The sequence below is a fragment of the Apostichopus japonicus genome, chromosome 23 (assembly GCF_037975245.1).
Source record: "Apostichopus japonicus isolate 1M-3 chromosome 23, ASM3797524v1, whole genome shotgun sequence".
NCBI classification, from domain to species: domain Eukaryota; kingdom Metazoa; phylum Echinodermata; class Holothuroidea; order Aspidochirotida; family Stichopodidae; genus Apostichopus; species Apostichopus japonicus.
In genome coordinates, this window is record NC_092583.1 from 11,386,269 (window position 1) to 11,406,368 (window position 20,100).

At 36.9% G+C, this 20,100-nt stretch overlaps 2 protein-coding genes across 6 annotated transcripts in view; one reads left to right on the forward strand and one right to left on the reverse strand.

Annotated features, from left to right (window-relative positions):
• Positions 1-540, reverse strand: part of LOC139964961 (uncharacterized) — a 17,587-nt gene extending 17,047 nt beyond the window's left edge. The window contains exon 1 of the mRNA XM_071967077.1: positions 407-540. The gene's annotated coding sequence lies outside the window, so the exon portion shown is untranslated. The remainder of the gene's footprint in view (positions 1-406) is intronic.
• On the forward strand, positions 525-19,178 carry LOC139964982 (cytochrome P450 3A24-like). 5 transcript variants are annotated; one of them, XM_071967101.1, is made up of 13 exons: positions 525-567; positions 1,761-1,854; positions 2,508-2,560; positions 3,729-3,822; positions 4,678-4,794; positions 6,062-6,150; positions 6,720-6,868; positions 7,571-7,698; positions 10,948-11,109; positions 12,666-12,886; positions 14,243-14,383; positions 14,837-14,999; positions 15,647-19,178. In XM_071967101.1, the coding sequence occupies exons 1-13, from the start codon at positions 563-565 to the stop codon at positions 15,734-15,736; spliced, it is 1,506 nt and encodes a 501-aa protein (XP_071823202.1). In that variant the 5' UTR covers positions 525-562; the 3' UTR covers positions 15,737-19,178. The 5 variants fall into 5 exon arrangements, with proteins under 5 accessions (XP_071823202.1, XP_071823203.1, XP_071823205.1 ...); XM_071967102.1 differs by lacking the exon at positions 525-567 and adding an exon at positions 620-803; XM_071967104.1 differs by lacking the exon at positions 525-567 and adding an exon at positions 884-1,076.
• The last annotated feature ends 922 nt before the right edge of the window (positions 19,179-20,100 follow it).

The window sequence follows — 20,100 nt, forward strand, 5'->3', positions numbered from 1 at the left end:
AGTTGGTTGCAATTGGTAAGTCTGGCGTAGTTCCATTTAAATAATTCTATTTTTGTGCAGCAAGATGAAAACATCACCAAGTTGATGAATTTCCACCTGACCGCAGCAATATTTCAGAAAGGCATTGAGCCCGGCAATTGCTTTATCAATGTAAATTGTGGTTTCGCGAAATCCATCTAGCTACAGTATATTGTAGGCTCGACGTACAGATGTACAGTACGCCTAGGCTATTGTATTAGTTACTGACCTAGCCTAGTGGGCTAGCAATGAGGCTAGGCATGTTAGTGATTATGCGATAAAGTAGTTTCTAGCCTAACATTAGTGCATAACTAATTATAAAAAATCGCAAATGAGATGCAAAACAGAAACACATGTCATATCATTTTCGTTATTTTGGTATGCTAACCTGCATCTGATATTCAGCTCTTATGCAGGCTACGTAGGTAAGTCTGGCATAGCTGTCCGACCATAACACTACAGTCGAGTACGACTACGAGTGTGTACGTGATTTGAAGTTAGGAACCAGCTACAGTACTGACAGGATCTTTCAAGAGAAATATGAATGTGGTAATAACCATTAGAGTAATCGTAATTCACATTAAATTCGAAAAGATTATACACGGGAGATAATATTGGTTTGACTAGTTTGAATTCAATGAACTGGAACATCATCGTATCGGGTCCGATCGTGAACATTTGAACAACACTCTTTCTTAGACTCGGGGTGTTTTGATCTCGAACTCGATACCAGAATTTTAAGAATGCTTTGGATGGTTATTTTAAGAATTGCAACATTCTATGAGGTTTCTAGTTAGATTTTCCCTAGGGCTTGATGGGAACTTTATTTCCATCATATTCTCTTCCTTTCTCCACTAAACGAAGCTAAAGTAAACCGTGCGATGATGATTCCATTCACCAATGTTTTGCATTGTTTTGCAAACCTCTTTACCCGCTGTGGATGTACTCCATTTGGAATTTAATAGATATAGGGTCCACCTGACTGTTTAGTCTATAGCGTTCGACCTGCAGGATCCGTAGTCGTACAATGAAACAGTGGCACATGTGATTCTAGTCAGGTTAGATCACGGAAATATTCCATTGAGTATTGTATTTTATTTTTAACTTACCACGTACTGTGTGTGTCAGGTTTCCCCCACCGTCCAGGTCATACAGATGAGGGTTATCATGCTTTGAAAAACATGGAATCTTCAGATAATTGTACTTGTCTGTCATCAGTCACCCTTGGACTTGCAGTAATTATTATTCTCCTACTTTTGGTGTGAGTGTCCAAGAATTGTTTCGTCTCTCGTGTAACTGATACTTACGGTGTAAATATAACTATCTTCTCTACGATAATATACTAGGCTACTAATGTTTATTGTTTGTATTTTCTTTTGGAAATTTAGACATGTCAGGTAGCCAGAATTCTTCTATTAAATGTTGAATACAGTAGCCTACACTACTGGGAAGGATAGGTTGAGACATGACAATGTTTGTTGGTAGATGCAATTTTAAGTTCATGCGTTAGGTATGTTGTTGTGTGGAAATCAGATCAGGCTTCAAAAGTTTACTCTAATGAAAACGGAAAATACAATGGCTTTCAATGCTATCTGGAATCGAGATCCTTAGAAGTTAGATTTTGTATCTGGTTTGAGGGTTAGGCTATAGTACATTTACCCCTGGACAATTCTTCACATTGCAAAATTTCTTCAATGCTACACTGTTAGCCCAATTTATGTTATTAACATTTTCATCAACAGGTATGATTATTGGCATAAGCTTTACTTTGTCAGACATGGCATCCCAGGGCCCTTCCCACTTCCAATCATTGGAACAATTACATCTGTCACAAAGGTACAGTACCTCTGTTTAAACATATGAACTGAATGAGCATGCTTTGTAATATAAAAGTAAGAGAGAGAGAGAAGAAAAAAATGATTGACTGGTGTAGAACATACTTCCAGAAATGTATTTTTCTCACCTGCTGCTGATATATTAACTGGACCCCATGTACCTGAATAAACAGGAAAACTTTGTTTGCAGATTCTTATGATGTTTCTCTCTATAATTAAAATCTTTAATTATCACACTTTCAAGTTTAAACACCATTGTAAAATTGCTTTCAATTATCATTACTAAAGTACTGCCCACTTAGGTGTTTTATCAAACTCTCTCTTAAGGGTGCAACTTGATATGAATTTATCTGTCAGGTTTGTAAAAATGTTTCTTGGGATTGCAAACGTTTTATCATTCCGATAAGTTTTGATGAGCTTCTGAGAACCTGACTTGTTATACTAATTGTCTGTGTGCTAAATAATGCACTGTAGTCCAACATTTGTAAATACTGTACTATATTTTAACCTTTCTGAAAAATGATCTACCCGATATGGGAATGAAACCTTTAAGGAGAGCACAGTACTTGTGTAAGTTTTCTTTGGCCAGATTATTGCTAAAGTCCTTCCTTCTTTTAATACACTTTCATGAACTTTTTTGTCTTTCCACCACAGGGCATGACGTCAGATTTCATTGAGAAGAAAATAAAATATGGCAAAGTGGTGGGGTATGTGTAATATTTTCCGGCTTTGTGAAAAGGGAGTGATTATCATATGTGTAAACATTGGATCCCATTTGATTCCACTGAGTTATTGATCAGGGTTCAACAAAAGTTGGCTTTTGCCATCTCTGCCCTTCATTCTCTCAGCAAATTGCTGTGGTGCTCCTAAAAAATGACCGTACCTATTGGCACAAATACCACAAGCTATTTTGTCTGTGCTGTAAGTACCCTTTCTGTTGACTTAGTTTATGTTTCTACTTGTATCTATGTATTTGTTCAGTAGCTTGAGTATAGGAGCCTGGGCTATATCAGGAAAACAACCCCTTAGTTACCATGAGAACAATTGGTGCAGCTGAAATTAAGTTTTGAAACCCAATGATTGTTTTGCAGGATTTGTTTACTATTTGTATTTGTTCATTGTTCTGTGAATAATTTGTAAGAAATAAACAGTAAGCAGCATGACATGATTTCATATGAGCAAAAATAAAGATATGATTATCAGATATATTCTAGGAATTCTTTCAAACCCATTGAATAATACATGTAAGGGCTCAATTACATGATGGCTTTGAAGTTTGATGACAAGATTGTATGCTAATTTGCAAGGGCAGAAAATCTTCTTTTCGATTCCTTGTCGATGGCAGAAGAAATCTATGTGATGGTGGTGGTGTGTGTATGTGTGAGTGCGAGTGCACGTATGTGTGTGTATGTGACACTCGCTCATAAACACTCTAAATTCAGATGGATAACTAGTGTACATTTTATATTTGGTATGTAGATGCCCCTTAGGTAAAACTGGTTTGGAATTGTTGTTAGTATTTGTCATGGGTCATTTGAGGTCAGCACCGGTCAAAGGCTGGAAACATTGTTCACATAATATCACAAGAAGTGGAAATTGCAGGAGAGTGCAAATTTGGTGTATAGCTTGCCGTTGGTAAGTAGACGATCCGTAGTGTTTTTCATTAATGTCAAAGGTCATTTGAGTTCAACAGGGGAAAAAAAGTGTGAACATTCAGTAAAACATGATATCTCAAGGAAGGTCCCATATATGCAGAACAGGTCTAATTTTTGGCATGTTGTATTCTGCCCTAAGAATACCATCTATTGTGATTTTAATATTTCATCCATATTCTTATCTTTTGATCCTTTATAATAAAAAATCTTTCTTTTGCAGTCTCTCAATTGGCTTCAACCTATTTCTTATTTATGACTTGGATATGCTGAAGGAAATCTTGATCAGCCAATTTTCATATTTTCCAAACCATGCTGTAAGTTTTTGTATACTACTCCTTTACCATTTCTTCTCATTGCTAAATAAATTGACATTATGTAGCATTTAAAATGCATGTAAGCATACAGATTAATTGAAAGGTACTTTTCCTGTATTAAAGGAATATATATAAACCGAAAATTTTCAACAAAACTTAAAGCGAGGAAAGATTTTTAAGTAACTGCTTATCTATTGCAAAAGCCTATGTAGATAGATGTATACAAAAGTTAGAGGACCTTTTCATATCAATCGTAGCAGGATCTTCTTCAGAGGTTAGCTGAAACAAAAAACAGACTGAGGAAGCTTTTAAATTAGACAAATGAATAGACAGCTAAATTGGACAATTGAACAATGAATAGAGTAAATTGGACAATTGAGCAATGAATAGAGTAAATTGGACAATTGAACAATGAATAGAGCAGAATTAGATTTGAACAAAGATGATTGGATTAGATTAAAGAACTGATGGATAAACAATTCTACTGAAGGGTGTAACAATGGGAATTAATAAGTACAGAGTCAGTTAATTATGCTAATTGGTCACAAACAAATAGCAAATCCGAAAAACTTTACTTTTTCATGGCATGGAACTCTACCAATCAGACTGTTACAAATAAAATGTTACGGTATTTCTTAGTTTATTGTTTTTTAAATTTTGTTTAGAAAAATATGTAAAATATTTGCTTTTCTGTGACCTTTAGATTTGAAATTTAAAAAAAAAAATTTTTTGGCTGTAATACCTATCATACTGAAATAACATGGTAGATGACTGATTCACAAACCAATCAAAAGGAATTGTAGCAACAAAGAAAAATATTACTGATTTTACACTCTTTTTTAATATTCGATGCAGAAAACCATGTTTGAAGATAAGCCGCTCAACGAAGCAATCAACGTGGTCCGCGATGAACGATGGAGGGAGGTTCGAAACACTCTTAGCCCTGCCTTCAGTGGAAAAAAAATGAAACAGGTAAAAAGTGAATAAAAATCAAATTTATCTAAAATTCTGAACTAGAAGCCAAAGATTTGCAGGGCTCCTGAGTTGACCCACAACGGGCGCGTTAGACCCGCATCTGATGTCGCAAACCCGCGGACCGGAACATACCGGTCGATATCTCGCATCTGACAGAGTCGCCTGTCACAAAATTGAAATGGCAATTTAATCAATTCACACACACACACACCCAAGGTGTGAATGTGATTTACAAAGTTACCATAATACCATACATCATGATTACAATAATATATAAATAACATATGAATCTCAAAATCTCAAAATTCCATTTTAATATTTTTGGGGGTGGAGGTGAGGGGGAAAACTCCTCTCCTTTTGGTACCCCATACCCCTTTTGTGGATCACATGTACGATGACCAGCGTTTGCGTCAGGCAAAATTGGATGCATCTTTGCTTCTGTTCTTCATGAAAGACTGGTCAAGAAATAGCATGCCTTTTCTTCATGTTGAGATTTAAGGGATGACTTTGTATTTTATTAATTTGTATTTTTTTTTAAATTATAATTAGTAACAAGTATCTGCCATTGTTTATACATGTAATGACATTGCAATCAAGAAACCCGTGATTCATAAGCAAACAAAAGATAGTCAAAATGACTCAGTAATAAAGGTTTATTTTCGACCCCAAAAGCCAAACCTCTCTTCTTTACTTTTCCTCAATATGCCTTCAACTGATAATTATTTAGTTATTAGAATAGCCTTATTTTCTAGCCCCCCCCCCATCTATTTATCGTACTCCAGAACCCCCCAGGCTCCATCGATCTTCCCATCTCGTTTCTTCTAGTCAGTTTGGCTCACTCATGAGATTTCAGTAAAATTCCAATCAGCATAACAGAAGTCCCATGAGCAGCTGTTCCCTGCTCCTAAAAAAAATGAAAAATAACAAACAAAAACAACAGTGGCTCATCGCATCTAACAATACCAGAACATACCTTGTATTTCCCAGAAAGATCCCTCAAAGAGAATAAAACAGGTACGGATCAAACAGGGTTCCACTCACTGTCATATCATAAGCTTATGAATGGAGTTTAGAAGATGAATTGTCTTGTTTCAACTGCTAACAAAGATATCTAAAAATTTATTCTATACTTTGATTATTCGTCTCTTTGTAACGTACAATAAACACAAGTGGTTTAGACAATATTGTAGTAGAATGGTAGTAAGAGAGGTATTTTTTTTTTTTTTTTTTGCACCGTCTTTTCATTTTTCTACTTTTCTTTTAGATGACTTGCCGTATCAGGGAATGCTGTGACCAACTGGTGGAGCACTTTCATAAGCTAAAAGGGCAGGAGGGCGGAATCCAGTGTTACGAGTAAATCCATAAAAGAACAATTGAATATTTGAATCAATTGGTTTCTATTTCACTCATTTTCAATTGAGATATATATATATATATATATAGTAAGATCCTCATTTAACTTCTTGGGTGAGAGGAGGTGGGGTGGGAGAAGATAGTTTTAAATGTAATTTCAAGGCACAGATCACTTCTGCAAAGACAAAGGGGAAATAGCTTGCACAATTTTTACTACTATTTCCACTTGTTACGTATACTCCCTCCTGGACACCACTTTGATTTTCACTAATCCAGTGCAAGTCTGTACAATTCTCCCATACTGAAGTATACTGGTACTGTAGCAATTAGTGAGTGCTGGACTAACAGGTAAAAATTTCTGGTTGGTGCCGGTCGATGAGAACGAGTGGTGGTTGATTCCCACCACCACCCAACATCGTAGCTACTTCACTGTATAAATATACATTGTTTTTCTCTCACATGTTAGATCTTGAGTTTTCAATCAATCAATCAACCAATCATATCAATCAGATTCCACGGTAGTTCCTCTAGCCTCTGGATAGTGTAACATCCTACTTTCCTAATTTCAGCCTGTACGGAGCCTTCAGCTTAGATGTCGTTGCAAACACGTTCTTTGGAATGCAGATCGACTCCCAGAGAAATCCAAATGATCCATTTGTGAAGATGGCTAAAGAAGCTTTCAGCATCAGCATATACAATCCAAAGGTGCTTCTCTCAAGTAAGAAAATTTAGCAATTTAATGATTCATCAATTAATGATTATCGCTGTCATTGATTAGCATTAGAAATGCATTTACCGTTCCATATATATATATATATATATATATATATATATATATATATACATATATACATATATATATATATATATATATATATATATATATATATATCCAACTCATTACGATTTTCATTTATATATATATATATATATATATATATATATATATATATATATACATATATATATATATATATATATATATATATATATATCTACCTATCTATCTATCTATATATCTATATCTATATATATATGTATATATATATATATATCTATATATTTATATTTCTATATATCTATATATATTAATATATTTACCAATCTATATATATATATCTATATATTTATATCTTTGATGTCATAGATTGAATGAGTAGATTTGTGTTATGTTTCTGTAGTACCTGCTACGTACAGTAAGTATAACAAATATTGCAGAACATATCAGCGCACTCAAATGTAACTACAGCGATTTAACCAACAGTGATTTCAAGTATTTTGAGCCCTGGTATATGCAATAAGCATATAAGAAACTGTTCTAATATGTCTGGAAATTTCCTGCATGTTGTGCATAGAATTTTAATGAAAACATTTTGCAAATTGTTCAATTATTTTCTTTTTAATTTCTTCAAATATTCAGTCCTTATGCCACGTATGGGAAAACTCTATAACCTCCTGGGCATTTCAGTCACCAAGCCTGAAATTAAAAAATTCTTCCTCGACGTCATTTCCCGGGCAATAGAGCTAAGGAATGAAGAAGCAAACAAGGTACGTATACTATCAATCCAATTCTATATCCTGTCTGGCAAAATTTATGAAAGGACTGGAAGTTTTAATGCATGGCAATTTATACTTGAAAATGTCAAAACCAATGGAAAAGGAAACAGAAGGGGACCAATTTTCTTGGTAAATAGCATTTTTGACCAAGTTACACCTAATTTCATGAAGGAATGGAGTAACATTAAAAGCAAAGCAAAGTTAGCAAACCTGCACTCTAAACCTGCTACAGTATGTTGTTCAATGACAATATATCAACACTAAAAACAGTATGAAACAATGTTAATACAATAATATTGTTATTTATTTTTGTTCAAAAAATCAACCAAATTGATGAGACTTTACATCTTTGCTGTATCGACCTCAAACGTTGAGGATATTTGGATGGCCTCTATTATTGAAACGGCTTGTATCACTGGCTGGTATCATTTTGACAGGTGTGGGGATGATAGGCAGTACATGAGAAAATCTCCTGCAAGTCCTACTCCCTCCCCTCACCTCCCCTCCCATTCCTAATCCCTCACCCCTCCCAATTCCCACGCCCTCCACCTGCATAAATACACGGCACAACAAAAACATCTATATTCTAACTTTTACACTGAACTGAAATATTTCTAAGTATGCAGTATACTTTGCACTATATTGACCTCAACCCTGAGGTTATTTGGATAGCCACTATTATTATTGAAACAGCTTGTAGTGTGTATCAATTTTGCAAGGGGTTGGAAGGATAGGCGGTGCAAATATGTCCTGCAAGTCATATTATCCCCCACCCCTCCCTCTCTTCCCCATCCCTCCTCTCCGAAACACCTTTCATCCGCACTAAAACACGGCACAATAATAATAAAAAATAATATCCATATACTACCTAGTGTTTTACACTAACATGTGATAAAGTTTGCAGTATTTTCATGAGTTTTATGCATTGGCTTAGTAGCCCTTAGCTGCTCCACTCACTCGACTTTCTTTGTCTAGACTGTAACTTCCTTCCTTAATCCCTCCTGATTTTTCCCAAGATTTTTAGGAACTGTTAGTAACTTACATTTCTCATTAAAAAATCACGCAACTGTATGTCCTTCAAAATGGTCAATAATAATTGATTAAAATCAAATGTTTTGAGATTTTGTGTCTCCTCGCTGTGTTCCTTTAGTTGCACTATTTAAAAACTCCTAATTGTTGTGGCCTTGATGCCTTTGTTTCCTACATAAATTAAATAACCATATTGAATTAATAACTCCTATAATTACAACAAGGCATGTATTATTTCCCTTTCGTTGCCAGGACCGGCATAGCCAAATTGCACTTGTTTTTGTTACTAGTTTTTTTCTTCTTCTTCAGCTTCTTCTTTTTTTTTTCAAAGCTGCTGGTTATATTTGCTACATGCTAATGACTATACAGTAAATAATAATAATAATAATAGTAATAATAATAATAAGAAATATTAATAATTTTTTTATTAATATGTTACATTATAGTGTTACACAGATGTCTAAATATTTCAAGACAATTTTTACTCATCAAAGCAAATACAGTATTTGTGCTCACATACTATAGTCTAGGCCTAGAGCAGCACTCACACACTCAAAAGCACTTATACCTCACTCCTAGCTTAATTGGCCTTTAAAAATGTGCCCACAGAAGTGGTAAACTATAATTGTCATAGCCTGTTGGTATAGGCTAACTAGCCTACCACTAAACCTGCAGGCTGCAGATCAGGTTTAATCGTTTTTGGACTCTTAAGTACCGCTGTTGTGCATTATTGAGCTACTGTACATAACCTGTAGACATTTTTTTAATCAGGGGATGCTACATTCAATCAGGGCAGTGTCTCTGGAAATCACAGAGATCTGGGTGCATTTAAGATTTTGATCCTAACCTTCCACTTTAAAATCATAAAAGTCACAATTCCTTCAAAATTTGCAGAAAGAGACAACCCTACATTCTAGTACATGTACACTGTGTATTGTCACACATCCTATCTGCCCACGTGTATAACTTTGTGCGCAAGTCGTGTGCAATTTTAGCGTAATTTTGCGCATGTGAGTATCTTAAATCAACAGATGGCCAAGAGATACTTTCATATATTTGCTGGATACACAGAATTGTCTGCTTTGTTCCAGCTATTTATCGACCCCTCAGAAACTTGGAGTGCGGAATATTACGTTATGAATGTACAGTTCCACATTCAATGTGTTGGCATATATGATCAAGATATTTGTATGAATGTATTGTTCCAACTAGAAAAGAAAAATGGCTCTTTGGTGAGATTGATTGTGCAATTTAGACAAGTGAAATACCTAACAAACTATCATTGAAAAGTAGGACACTGCTTCTCCTGTCTCCCCCCACCCCTCTGTCTCCCCCCACCCCTCTGTCTCCCCCACCCCCACCCCTCTGTCTCCCCCACCCCTCTCGGCCTTGCCTTTATGAAGATAGCTTTGGATTTTAAAGAGGGCTACATAGCTTTTCCCGCCAAGAGTTAGGGCTAATATGTAGCCAATCTTTGTATCATACTTCCGAACTTTTTCAGTTAGCTCGTCATAAGAAAAAGGTGATATTTGTTAATGTCACAAAGACCTTTAGAAAATCAGGCACAATTTAGATCGTTGGCAGGACAATATATTTATATATATATATATAGCATCATTCTAATAACAAGGCATAACATGATACTTCGCTTCTCAAGCATGTGTGGTTGGTTCCTATGTAGGTTCTTGGCTTATCAAGCATGACTAGTTATGTGTGGTTGGTTCCTATGTAGGTTCTTGGCTTATCAAGCATGACTAGTTATGTGACATTGGTTCCTATGTAGGTTCTTCGCTTATCAAGCATGACTAGTTATGTGACATTGGTTCCTATGTAGGTTCTTCGCTTATCAAGCATGACTAGTTATATGACGTTGGTTCCTATGTAGGTTCTTCGCTTATCAAGCATGACTAGTCATGTGACTTTGGTATCTATGTAGGTTCTTCGCTGCTCATGCATGACTAGTTATGTGACGTTGGTTTGTATGTCCGTTCCTTGCTTCTCAAGCGTGACTAGTCATGTGACATTGGTTCATATGTAGGTTCTTTGCTTCTCATTCATGAGTAGTCATGTGACGTCAGTTCGTATGTAGGTTCTTCACTTATCAAGCATGACTAGTCATGTGACTTTGGTTTGTATGTAGGATCTTCACTTCTCAAGCATGATAACTTAAATTGATTTTGGTCCATATGTACTTTCCTTATTACTCTGAAGAGAGTAGACTTTTTGCAGCTTATGATTGATGCCCATAAACTAGACAACCAAGAGGATGGAGAAGCCGATGCGATGGTAAGAGAGGACACGGCAACGAACAAAGATGCTCAGACTCGAACACATTCCAAGGCGGCCCTCACGACTAACGAGGTCATGGCGAATGTAAGCATTTTTTGTCACAGATTGTAAAGATTGGTCAATTCATAATAGCTAACTTGGCTGGGCTGCTTAAAGAAGCATTAAAATGTTTGCAGCCTGTTGGTATAAGAACTTGCAAAGTTTTACTTTTCAGTTATAATTTCAGTTACAGCTGGTGACTAATCAATTGTGTGTAAGAATGTGTGCATGGTGGGGGTTGGGGGGAGGGGTCCATATGTGAAGCTCTGCCTCCTCTATGAACCTTTCGGTAGCTTGCGTGATCTTCAAACTTGCTATGTAAATGCCCCTAGGTATGTCCTTGGTTACTTTACTTGTCGATGGTGGTCAAAGGTCATTTGGGGTGACCAGTAGAAATGATATGAAAACCTTCTTTAAAACAAGAGAACTTAGTGAGTCTTGTTTCAATGAATCTCATACTTAATATTTAAATGTCTCTTAATGATGTCTTAGTTCCTTTTGCTATTTTGCTATTGTGGATGTCAAAGGTCATTTGAGGACACCAAGGTGGAAGTCAGAAAACATAAAAACAGGATAATTAAAGCATACTTGGTGTGTGGGTTAACCTTAGCAAGGATAAGAACCAATTTTTCTTTGAAAAGGTCTAAGGTCACTTGAGGTCAGCAGAAGTGTGAAAATCTAGTAAACATGTTAACTCCTTTGTATGAAGCTCATACTTGGTATGTAAACCCAACTTAGTGAGGACAACAACCTTGTGGAGTCCTAGCACATGTCATGGGAACATGACAATTTGTGAGTAGTTGAGGGTTCCCATGGAAACCAGTTTTTACCTTGTAACAACCATATGTGTAATCAAGGTCTTGAGATTTTCACACGGCGAGAGTGAAATATTGTAGTCTTTTAGTTTAAGTAGCCAAATCGTATCTGCCACCCTTTATTATATTTCTCTCTGCCTTGGGAAAGCAGGGAGCTGTCACCTAGAGTAGTAGCAAACTGTAAAAGTAGCAAAATGTAATTAGCATAATGGATGAGCTTTCATAGTTTTTTGTTGATACCAGAAAGCTGTAAAAGCTTTTTGGTTATTCGACAAATAGGTTGGGTAAGGTAATGCGTACTACATATCCTTTCAATCTGAGTCTTATTTAGTGAAAGGAAAGAAATCTGGAAGTGATCTGTAAGACAAGTTTTCCTGATCATCTATGACTCTTTTGGAATTGTTTTCACAACTCAAAGGCATTGAAAAAGGAAACTTAAGGACCTATCAGAAATAATAGATGGTTTCCTTTTACAAATATCGAGAGATAGAAGCAAAACTTTGTTTCAATTTATAGATGAAAATAGTTGGGTAACTTTTTATTAAAAGAAAAATTCTGGGTTAGGATGATAGGACAGGAATGGAAATGATTTTGTGAACCAAGGTAGAAAGTATCATTGTGATGAAGATATGAGCATTTATCAGTAGTTTAGCTATGGAGGGAGGGTGGGGGAGGGGTGTTGGAGGCAGGGATAAGGGGTGAGTGCCATCCCAGGAATGATGTAAAAAATGGGTTCTTTTCTTCAGGAGAAATCAATTTTTATCTACTATTTATTTTTGTTTCTAGGCATTTACTTTTCTTCTCGCTGGTTATGAAACCACCAACGTTGCACTTTGCTTCACCAGCTACCTCCTGGCTATGAACCCCGAACAGCAGGACAGATTAATCGAGGAGGTGGACAAATATACTCCAACAAAAGAAGATCTCTCGTATGAAGTCCTCAGTCAGATGGAATATCTAGACTGCATCATCAGGGAAACGCTCAGACTTTACCCACCCAGTGTAGCGTAAGAACAGTCTCTTTTTTCATCTCAGAAAATTAATTACTTCCAGTTCCCCAGCAGGGTGAATCAAGCTTAGTCTGTCTTTCATCACTCTACTCGTGAATGCACTGTTGAATTTGTTTAAATAGTGTCAGTGGCCGAGCTAGGGGTATCGGTCAGGTGGGTTGAGAATGGTCTGTAGGGGCGCTTTCGACACTATCTGCGCGGAGCGCCACCACAGGTTGTCGCGGAGCGTACAGAATTTTGTTGAGTAAAGATACTACCTAGATTGCTGGAAATTACCCTTTCCGGGCCTCGTTAATTTGCAGATCAACGAAGAATAAATAGGTGTCAGAAAATTACACCAACAAAATGTGACAAATGTCAATAGGTAGATGAGAGCGCAATAAAAAAGTCAATAATCGCAAATAAGTAAAAAGTGGTAAAAAGCTGAAAAGGGCCATCAGTCCATTTGAGTCCGTCAAGGGGGGGGGGGAGGCATCCGCCCCCCTGACGGTATGGACACTCCCCCACTGAATAGAGGCTAACGAAAATCAGTCTGTTACAGTCAATTTTAGGGCCTTTTTCTCAAATTCACTTTGAAAGTTTTCTGTCAGTGTGAAAGGATTACGTGTAAATCTGTGAGAATGTAAACTTGGGATTAGTCAGCACAGGCAAAAGGTCAATGGCATCAACACATTTCACAGCCGTAAGTTTATTTGCTTTGATGGGTACTGGTGGGGATAGGGGGGGTAGGGGGAACCATGCAGGGGGAATCCCCTTCTTCTTGTGGCCAAGTGATGTTAGTTTAATGAGTATATGGATGAAAAGAGTAATCAAATGGTCAGAAACAGATTTTTAATTTTCTGTTGTTTTATGTGGAGGTCAAAAAGTCACATGAGGTTAACAGAGTCTGAAAATATTTGAAATTTGATAATGTCAAAGAAAAACATTAATGCACCTCATTCTCCACATCTATTAGTGAGTACAAGAACCTTATAATTATATGTGGAGATCAAAGGTCATTTGAGGCCAGCAGAGATTAAAGACAGATAATCTCAAGCAAGAAAACTACCTACAGTACGTCAAGCATGAATGAAGTTCATAGATAGTATGTAGCTCAAGCGTAGCCAGTACAAGAGCTGTATTTATTTATGTGGGTTTGTAAGTCGTTTGAGGTCAGTAGAGGTCAAATTCTGAAATCCCTTCTAAACATGATAACAGTAAAAAAGTAAAAGGGTAAACAAATTTCATACCTTGATATTCTTGAAAATGAGGTTCACTCGGTCAAAACTTGGACAGGTTGTTTTGCTGTGTTATATCAAATCTGGTTGGTATGACTAAGCCTGTTTTGCTCTCTGGGCTTTGTCTTATCATCAGAACTGATCGCTTTAACGACAAACAGGATGTCGTCATCAGAGGACTTACCATTCCTAAAGGTTTCTCAGTCCTGGTGCCAGTCTATGCCATTCACCATGATCCTGAAGTTTGGGACTCACCAGAGGAATTTCGACCAGAAAGGTATATGAATATTTATGAGATATGGGGCATTGTGCCATCATTTAACGGAATTTCAAAATATTTACGATAATTAATATCAGTAAACACATCAGATGCAATCTTGTGTATGATGGCCTTTGATTCAAACCTCCAAAATATACCTGAATATTTAGATAGTTAGATAGTTTAGATAGTTACGAATATTCATGAGACAGAAATGTGTAATATTTTATTAAATCGTCTGCATATTAACATTTTAACAAAATGAGGTTATTACATTAGAAGATACATAAGTTGTGTATCAGTAGTCATGTGTGTAGTTTGTCACAAGCGAGATGTCCTCAGATATCTGCAGAACAGTCCAACCTGATACATTAATATTTATGAATCTCTGTCACTATGTTAGGCACATAACCAGGTATGGAATTCTCATAGAAAGGTTGGGAAGAACATGTGGATTATCTATCATTTTAGATTCAGCAAGGAAAACAGACACAAGATCCACCCTGCTTCCTGGTTACCGTTTGGAAACGGACCCCGCAGTTGTTTGGGAATGCGCCTGGCTTTGATGGAAATCAAGTTTGCAGTGGTTCGAATACTACAGGAGTTCAGATACGAGAAGTGCCCTGAAACCGAGGTAGAATTTTTGCATTTTGTTCCTTTCAGCTCCCTTTCCCAACCCTCATATTATTTCTAATATATATTTTTTTTAAATATTACATTCTGACATTTCTCATCTGAAAAAGACTGCACAATAAATGACATTGTCTTGTCCATGGTACCCGTTACTAGATACGCCCTCTCCCCCTACCTCCCTCTCTCCCTCCCTTCCATACCACTGTCTGTCGTCCTTGGTTACATGGTATACAATGTTCTGCGGCTTCTGACTGACACCCTCATGGATTGCTGCCAATCACCGGGTTGCATAGCTCCAGTTGATAGAGCACAGGGCTTGTATCCTTAGGTCACTGGTTCAAATCCTTTTCTAGTCTTTGATTTCTGTTTCTGAAAATGTCCTAGTTAGTTTTCTCTTCTTCATTCACTCTGATTGACATTAAAGATATTAGAGAATCATCAGAGGATCTGTGCCTTCCTTCCCTAGGGATGGTAGGTGGGGGGTGGGGGTGAGGCAACACCCTGGGAGATGTTTACAACTTTCCTTAATCATATATTGGGGCAAACTGACATGAGAGGTCAAACCCACAGGGGGTGGGGGATTGCTTGGTGTGTTTTGACTGAGGATACTTTACCATACTGTTTCATCTTTTCATTTCTCCGTGACAGATTCCTCCTGTACTCAACACTGCTACTGCTTTCATATCACCACCGAATGGAGTCATACTACAAGTGGTGCCCAGGAAAAAGACCAACTAACAGCAAATTGAAAGTATATTTAATACTACAGAAACTTAAGTTTTAATTCATGTCTTCTTCTCATTTTTTCAGAGATGTTGAAATATATTTTCATTGGCTAAAAATATTTTTAATTTGGAAGTTGAACTTTCTTTTTAAGGGGATTAGATTTCCTCGGTTGGTAGGGAAATCATGATTGTTTTTAGCAAAACATTCACTAAAATTTAAATCACCTAAAAAACAATTTCCATATCATATGCTTTCATTAAACTCCCTTCGGTATTTTTTTATTTTTCGTTTAATTTATTTTTTTAGCCGCTACAAATGTTATAATGATTAACAACTGTCAGTTATCTGATACTTTGAAGGTTATTATTTGATGTCAGTTAAATTATATATGTCCTGTTGTCAGTTACAACAGGTAGGAGCTTGTTGCTTTTTGTGCCAAGGAGGACATCCGTGATAGACGGTATCTGCCCCAGTATAGTAAGTGAATCAGGTTCAAACCGGAAGTCACATTATGATAATAGACAGGAAGGAGCCAATTGTTTTAATATGTATTACAACTTGACATTCACAAAACTTCCCCGATGTGACGTCAAATGACCTGCGACTCCATTTCTTAACATGCAACGTATTTCTTAACCTACGCAACAACATAGCTTGATAATTGCATCCACTACTAGTCTTTAAATGTTATACATTTGTCAAAGTGACCCAGCGCCTCAAACAGGTTCGTCATCAGTGGCGTAGGAAGGTACTTTTGAGTGGGGGGGCTGAAGACTGATGGCCGGCCTGGGGGAGGGGTCTAAGGGGAGGGGGTGTCCCCCTCCCCTTTGGAATTTTTTTGCATTTCCAGGTGGCCTCAGATGCAATTTGGTGCAATATAGCACACTTCAACCCACCCACTCCATTTTGTATATAATTTTGCATTTTCACCTGGCCTTAGATGCAATTTGGTGCTCCAAATGAGATTTTTTTCTCATTTGGAAATGAAAAAGGGGTTTTTTGACTTGCGAAGCGGGGGGGGGGGGCGGAATGATACTTCCGCCCCTCCATGTTTTTCACTGAGGGGGCTGGCGATCCCCCAGCCCCCCCCGGTTCCTACGCCCTTGTTCGTCATCAATTCCCCCATAATACAGCGGACCAGTCGATGACTTGACTCTAGTCAGGAAAATCACTTGCGATGAAAACGACATAACCTTACAGTGACTCTTAGAAAATCTGCTGAATACATATAGGAGCACTCAAAGTATGACAAAACATATGTCATTTGTACGACTTTATAGTTCGATGATCTCCATTTCTGCCTTTAGTATATCGTGTTTTCATATTTTCCGAGTCAACAAGTGCCAGATGTAAATTTATATAGGTGTGTGTACTTTGTAAACCAAGTAGGTTTTCACTGCAGAAACTGAAATATTAAAATATCAGTTATACTTTCAAGCTGGTAATTACATACTTTCAAGCATTAAATTGCGTACTTTCAAGCTGGTAATTACATACTTTCTAGCTTCTTTCAAGCTTGTACTTTTAAGCTTTTAATTCCATACTTTTAAAGCTTGAAACTACATACTTTCAAGCTTGTAATTACATACCTTCAAGCTTGTAATTACATATTTTCAAGATTGTAATTACATACAATGAAGCTTGTAATAATATACCTTCAAGCTTGTTATTATATACCTTCAAGCTTGTAATTATATACCTTCAAGCTTGTAATTATATACTTTCAAGCTTGTAATTACATACCTTTAGCTTGTAATTACATACCTTCAAGCTTTTAATTATACACTTCCAAGCTTGTAATTATATACTTTCTAGCTTGTAATTATATACTTTCAAGCTTGTAAGTATATACTTATTTTTGCTTGTCATTTTCTTACTATTTTGAGTATTACATCTTCTAACAGTACTACATGTCATCTATCAAGTTTTTCTTTCATTTTTAGATTTACTTGATTGTTACTAGAAAGGACAGCAATATTAAATCACAGCATCATTGTAAAAAAGTTCCTATATTTTCAATACCTCAGTAATTCGTGGCAATATAATGATGAAACGTTATCATAAATTCATATTTTTGTAACTTTTAAGTCAATCACCTTAAATGTTGAATCAGTATTAATTTACCTCTAAATGTTTAAAGTCCAAAACTGACTTGGGACGTGCAAATAGTTATCATCACTTTGTCGGAAAGAAAAAAGGCATCTCATCGAAGCGGAACATTGTAGCATGGGCCCACGTTTTCCTACCCATGCCATCCTTGGTAACATCTCTTCATGTATTCGGGACCATGACTGGATTTGCCAGAATGTCATCCCTAGCTTTCATACTTCATTCTGATTGGTTTATGAGAACCTTCTCCAGATTTTGAAAACGAAATGAACCTAAACTAGATTGTTCAGGTTTGGACATGCATGGGTGACCATTAATGATGCTGCGACGTGATGATGGTGAAATGATGACTGTTTACTTGAGCCTGTTAGTAATGATACACACCCAGCTCCATTAAAGCTTATCAGTATTATTTGGTCTGGCTGGCCCAGGGGACTATTAATTTACAGGGCCCTCCATTGTTATCTTATGGGAGTTAGAATACATTTTGCTTCACCCATATTTCCCTGAAGCCCACCTCCTCATAGGTGCAGGAGGCGGGGGCTAGGGTGGGGTGGGGCTGGGGGCCGCAGCCCCCCCCCCCAACATTTTATTTTTGTGAAAATTCGGTCAATATGCTGAGATTTTTGGGCAACTACTGAAAGAAAAATAATTTGTAATGTGTTTTTCAATGGTTAAACTTATATTATTATTATCATAATTATTGCAACGACTTTCCCAATAATTATAACCAATATGGAAGGGTAATAACACAACAAATGATTGTATGTTATTGGCATGCGATGGAATAACCGATGCATTCCTATATGATATGCACATTACCATAGGGTTAGGAGCCCAATTTGATTTGGGGGGGGGGAGGTGCTGTACCGACTTGCCCGAAAAATATAACCAAAGTTGTTCGCGCACTCCGCGCGCGTTAAACATGTTAATGGCATATCATATAGGCATGCATCGGTTATTACATCGCATGCCAATTACATACGCCCTCCCACGATTGGACCCGGTCCTGTATATCCCTCTCCACCTTTTCGTCAAGCCTGCATCTCATATGAAATACTGGATAGAATTGATATTTTACTATTAATTAAAGACACAAACTAGTTTGTAAAGTCCTTATACAAGTCGAGCAGGTTTGTTTCATTCTCATTGATGTGACACTTTTTATAGAATCTTATTATTTATAAAGTGGCTTTATATTTGTAATATGTAAAGAAATTCTCTCTCTTTGATAAAAACCTATTATATAACTTTTGCGAAAAAGTTTCAAAATACACAAGAAACCTGTTTTGACCTGAAATATTCGTTTTATCGATAAATAATAAATCAATCAATCAAAAAATCAAAATACTACCAGCGTTCGGAATAATCTTTGGTTGTCTAGATTTAGTTTCCTTAGTTTCAATGAAGTGCACAGGGTTTCAGAAGCTGGGTGGGAAGGGGGGAGGGGAGAGGGGGTGGCCGAATTGTAAGTTATTCCCGACTGGTTTTGGTAGGTCCATGGAACTTTATGGAAGGGCCAGAAGCGAATAAGATTTTTATAAAGGAGCGGCAGTGGCCACGGGTCGTTGAAACCGACTCCCATGTAGGGGTATAAGAACCACTCCCCCCCCCCCCCAAAAAAAATATACATATATAGTTTAGAAGTTAAATTTTCCGGTCTGAGGCATATTCCGACAACAAGTTGGGTTTAAAATTGAATTAAATAAACACAAAGTTGTGCTAATCAATACTTTTTTGATGTGAGGTTGAATAGGGAAGGTGTACACCGGTAGCAGTGTTCTAATCCTTCCCCGGCAGAAACATACCCCCATCCCCTTCCCCCACCACTGACGGTGGGGGAAGGGGATGGCCCTTGGTCCTCATCCCACTTTGCGCATGCCACTGATCAGTGTTAGCGATATTAATATAACGGTACAATTTAGCATCATACTATTTTTATCTCAATACATTACATGTATAGAGATATTGTAACAGTAAGTGGGACTCTCTCTTCTCTTAAACATTTTTCAGCGTCTTCAAACAAAGTTCTTTTTCTCTGGAATTTCCAGAGCAAGAATATATCAGAGCAAGAATATACCAACAAAAGTTACTATTTTTTATTCCAGAATTGTATCTCATTATGTGACTTTTTCACCGATTTATGTCCAAATCGGGCTGAAAACACACTTTGGCAGACCTGTTTTGCACACGCTCCAAAACTTATGTTTTATGAAAGAGAATAGAATAGAATTGTCTTTCAACAGTGGTATCGTCTAAGATAGGGT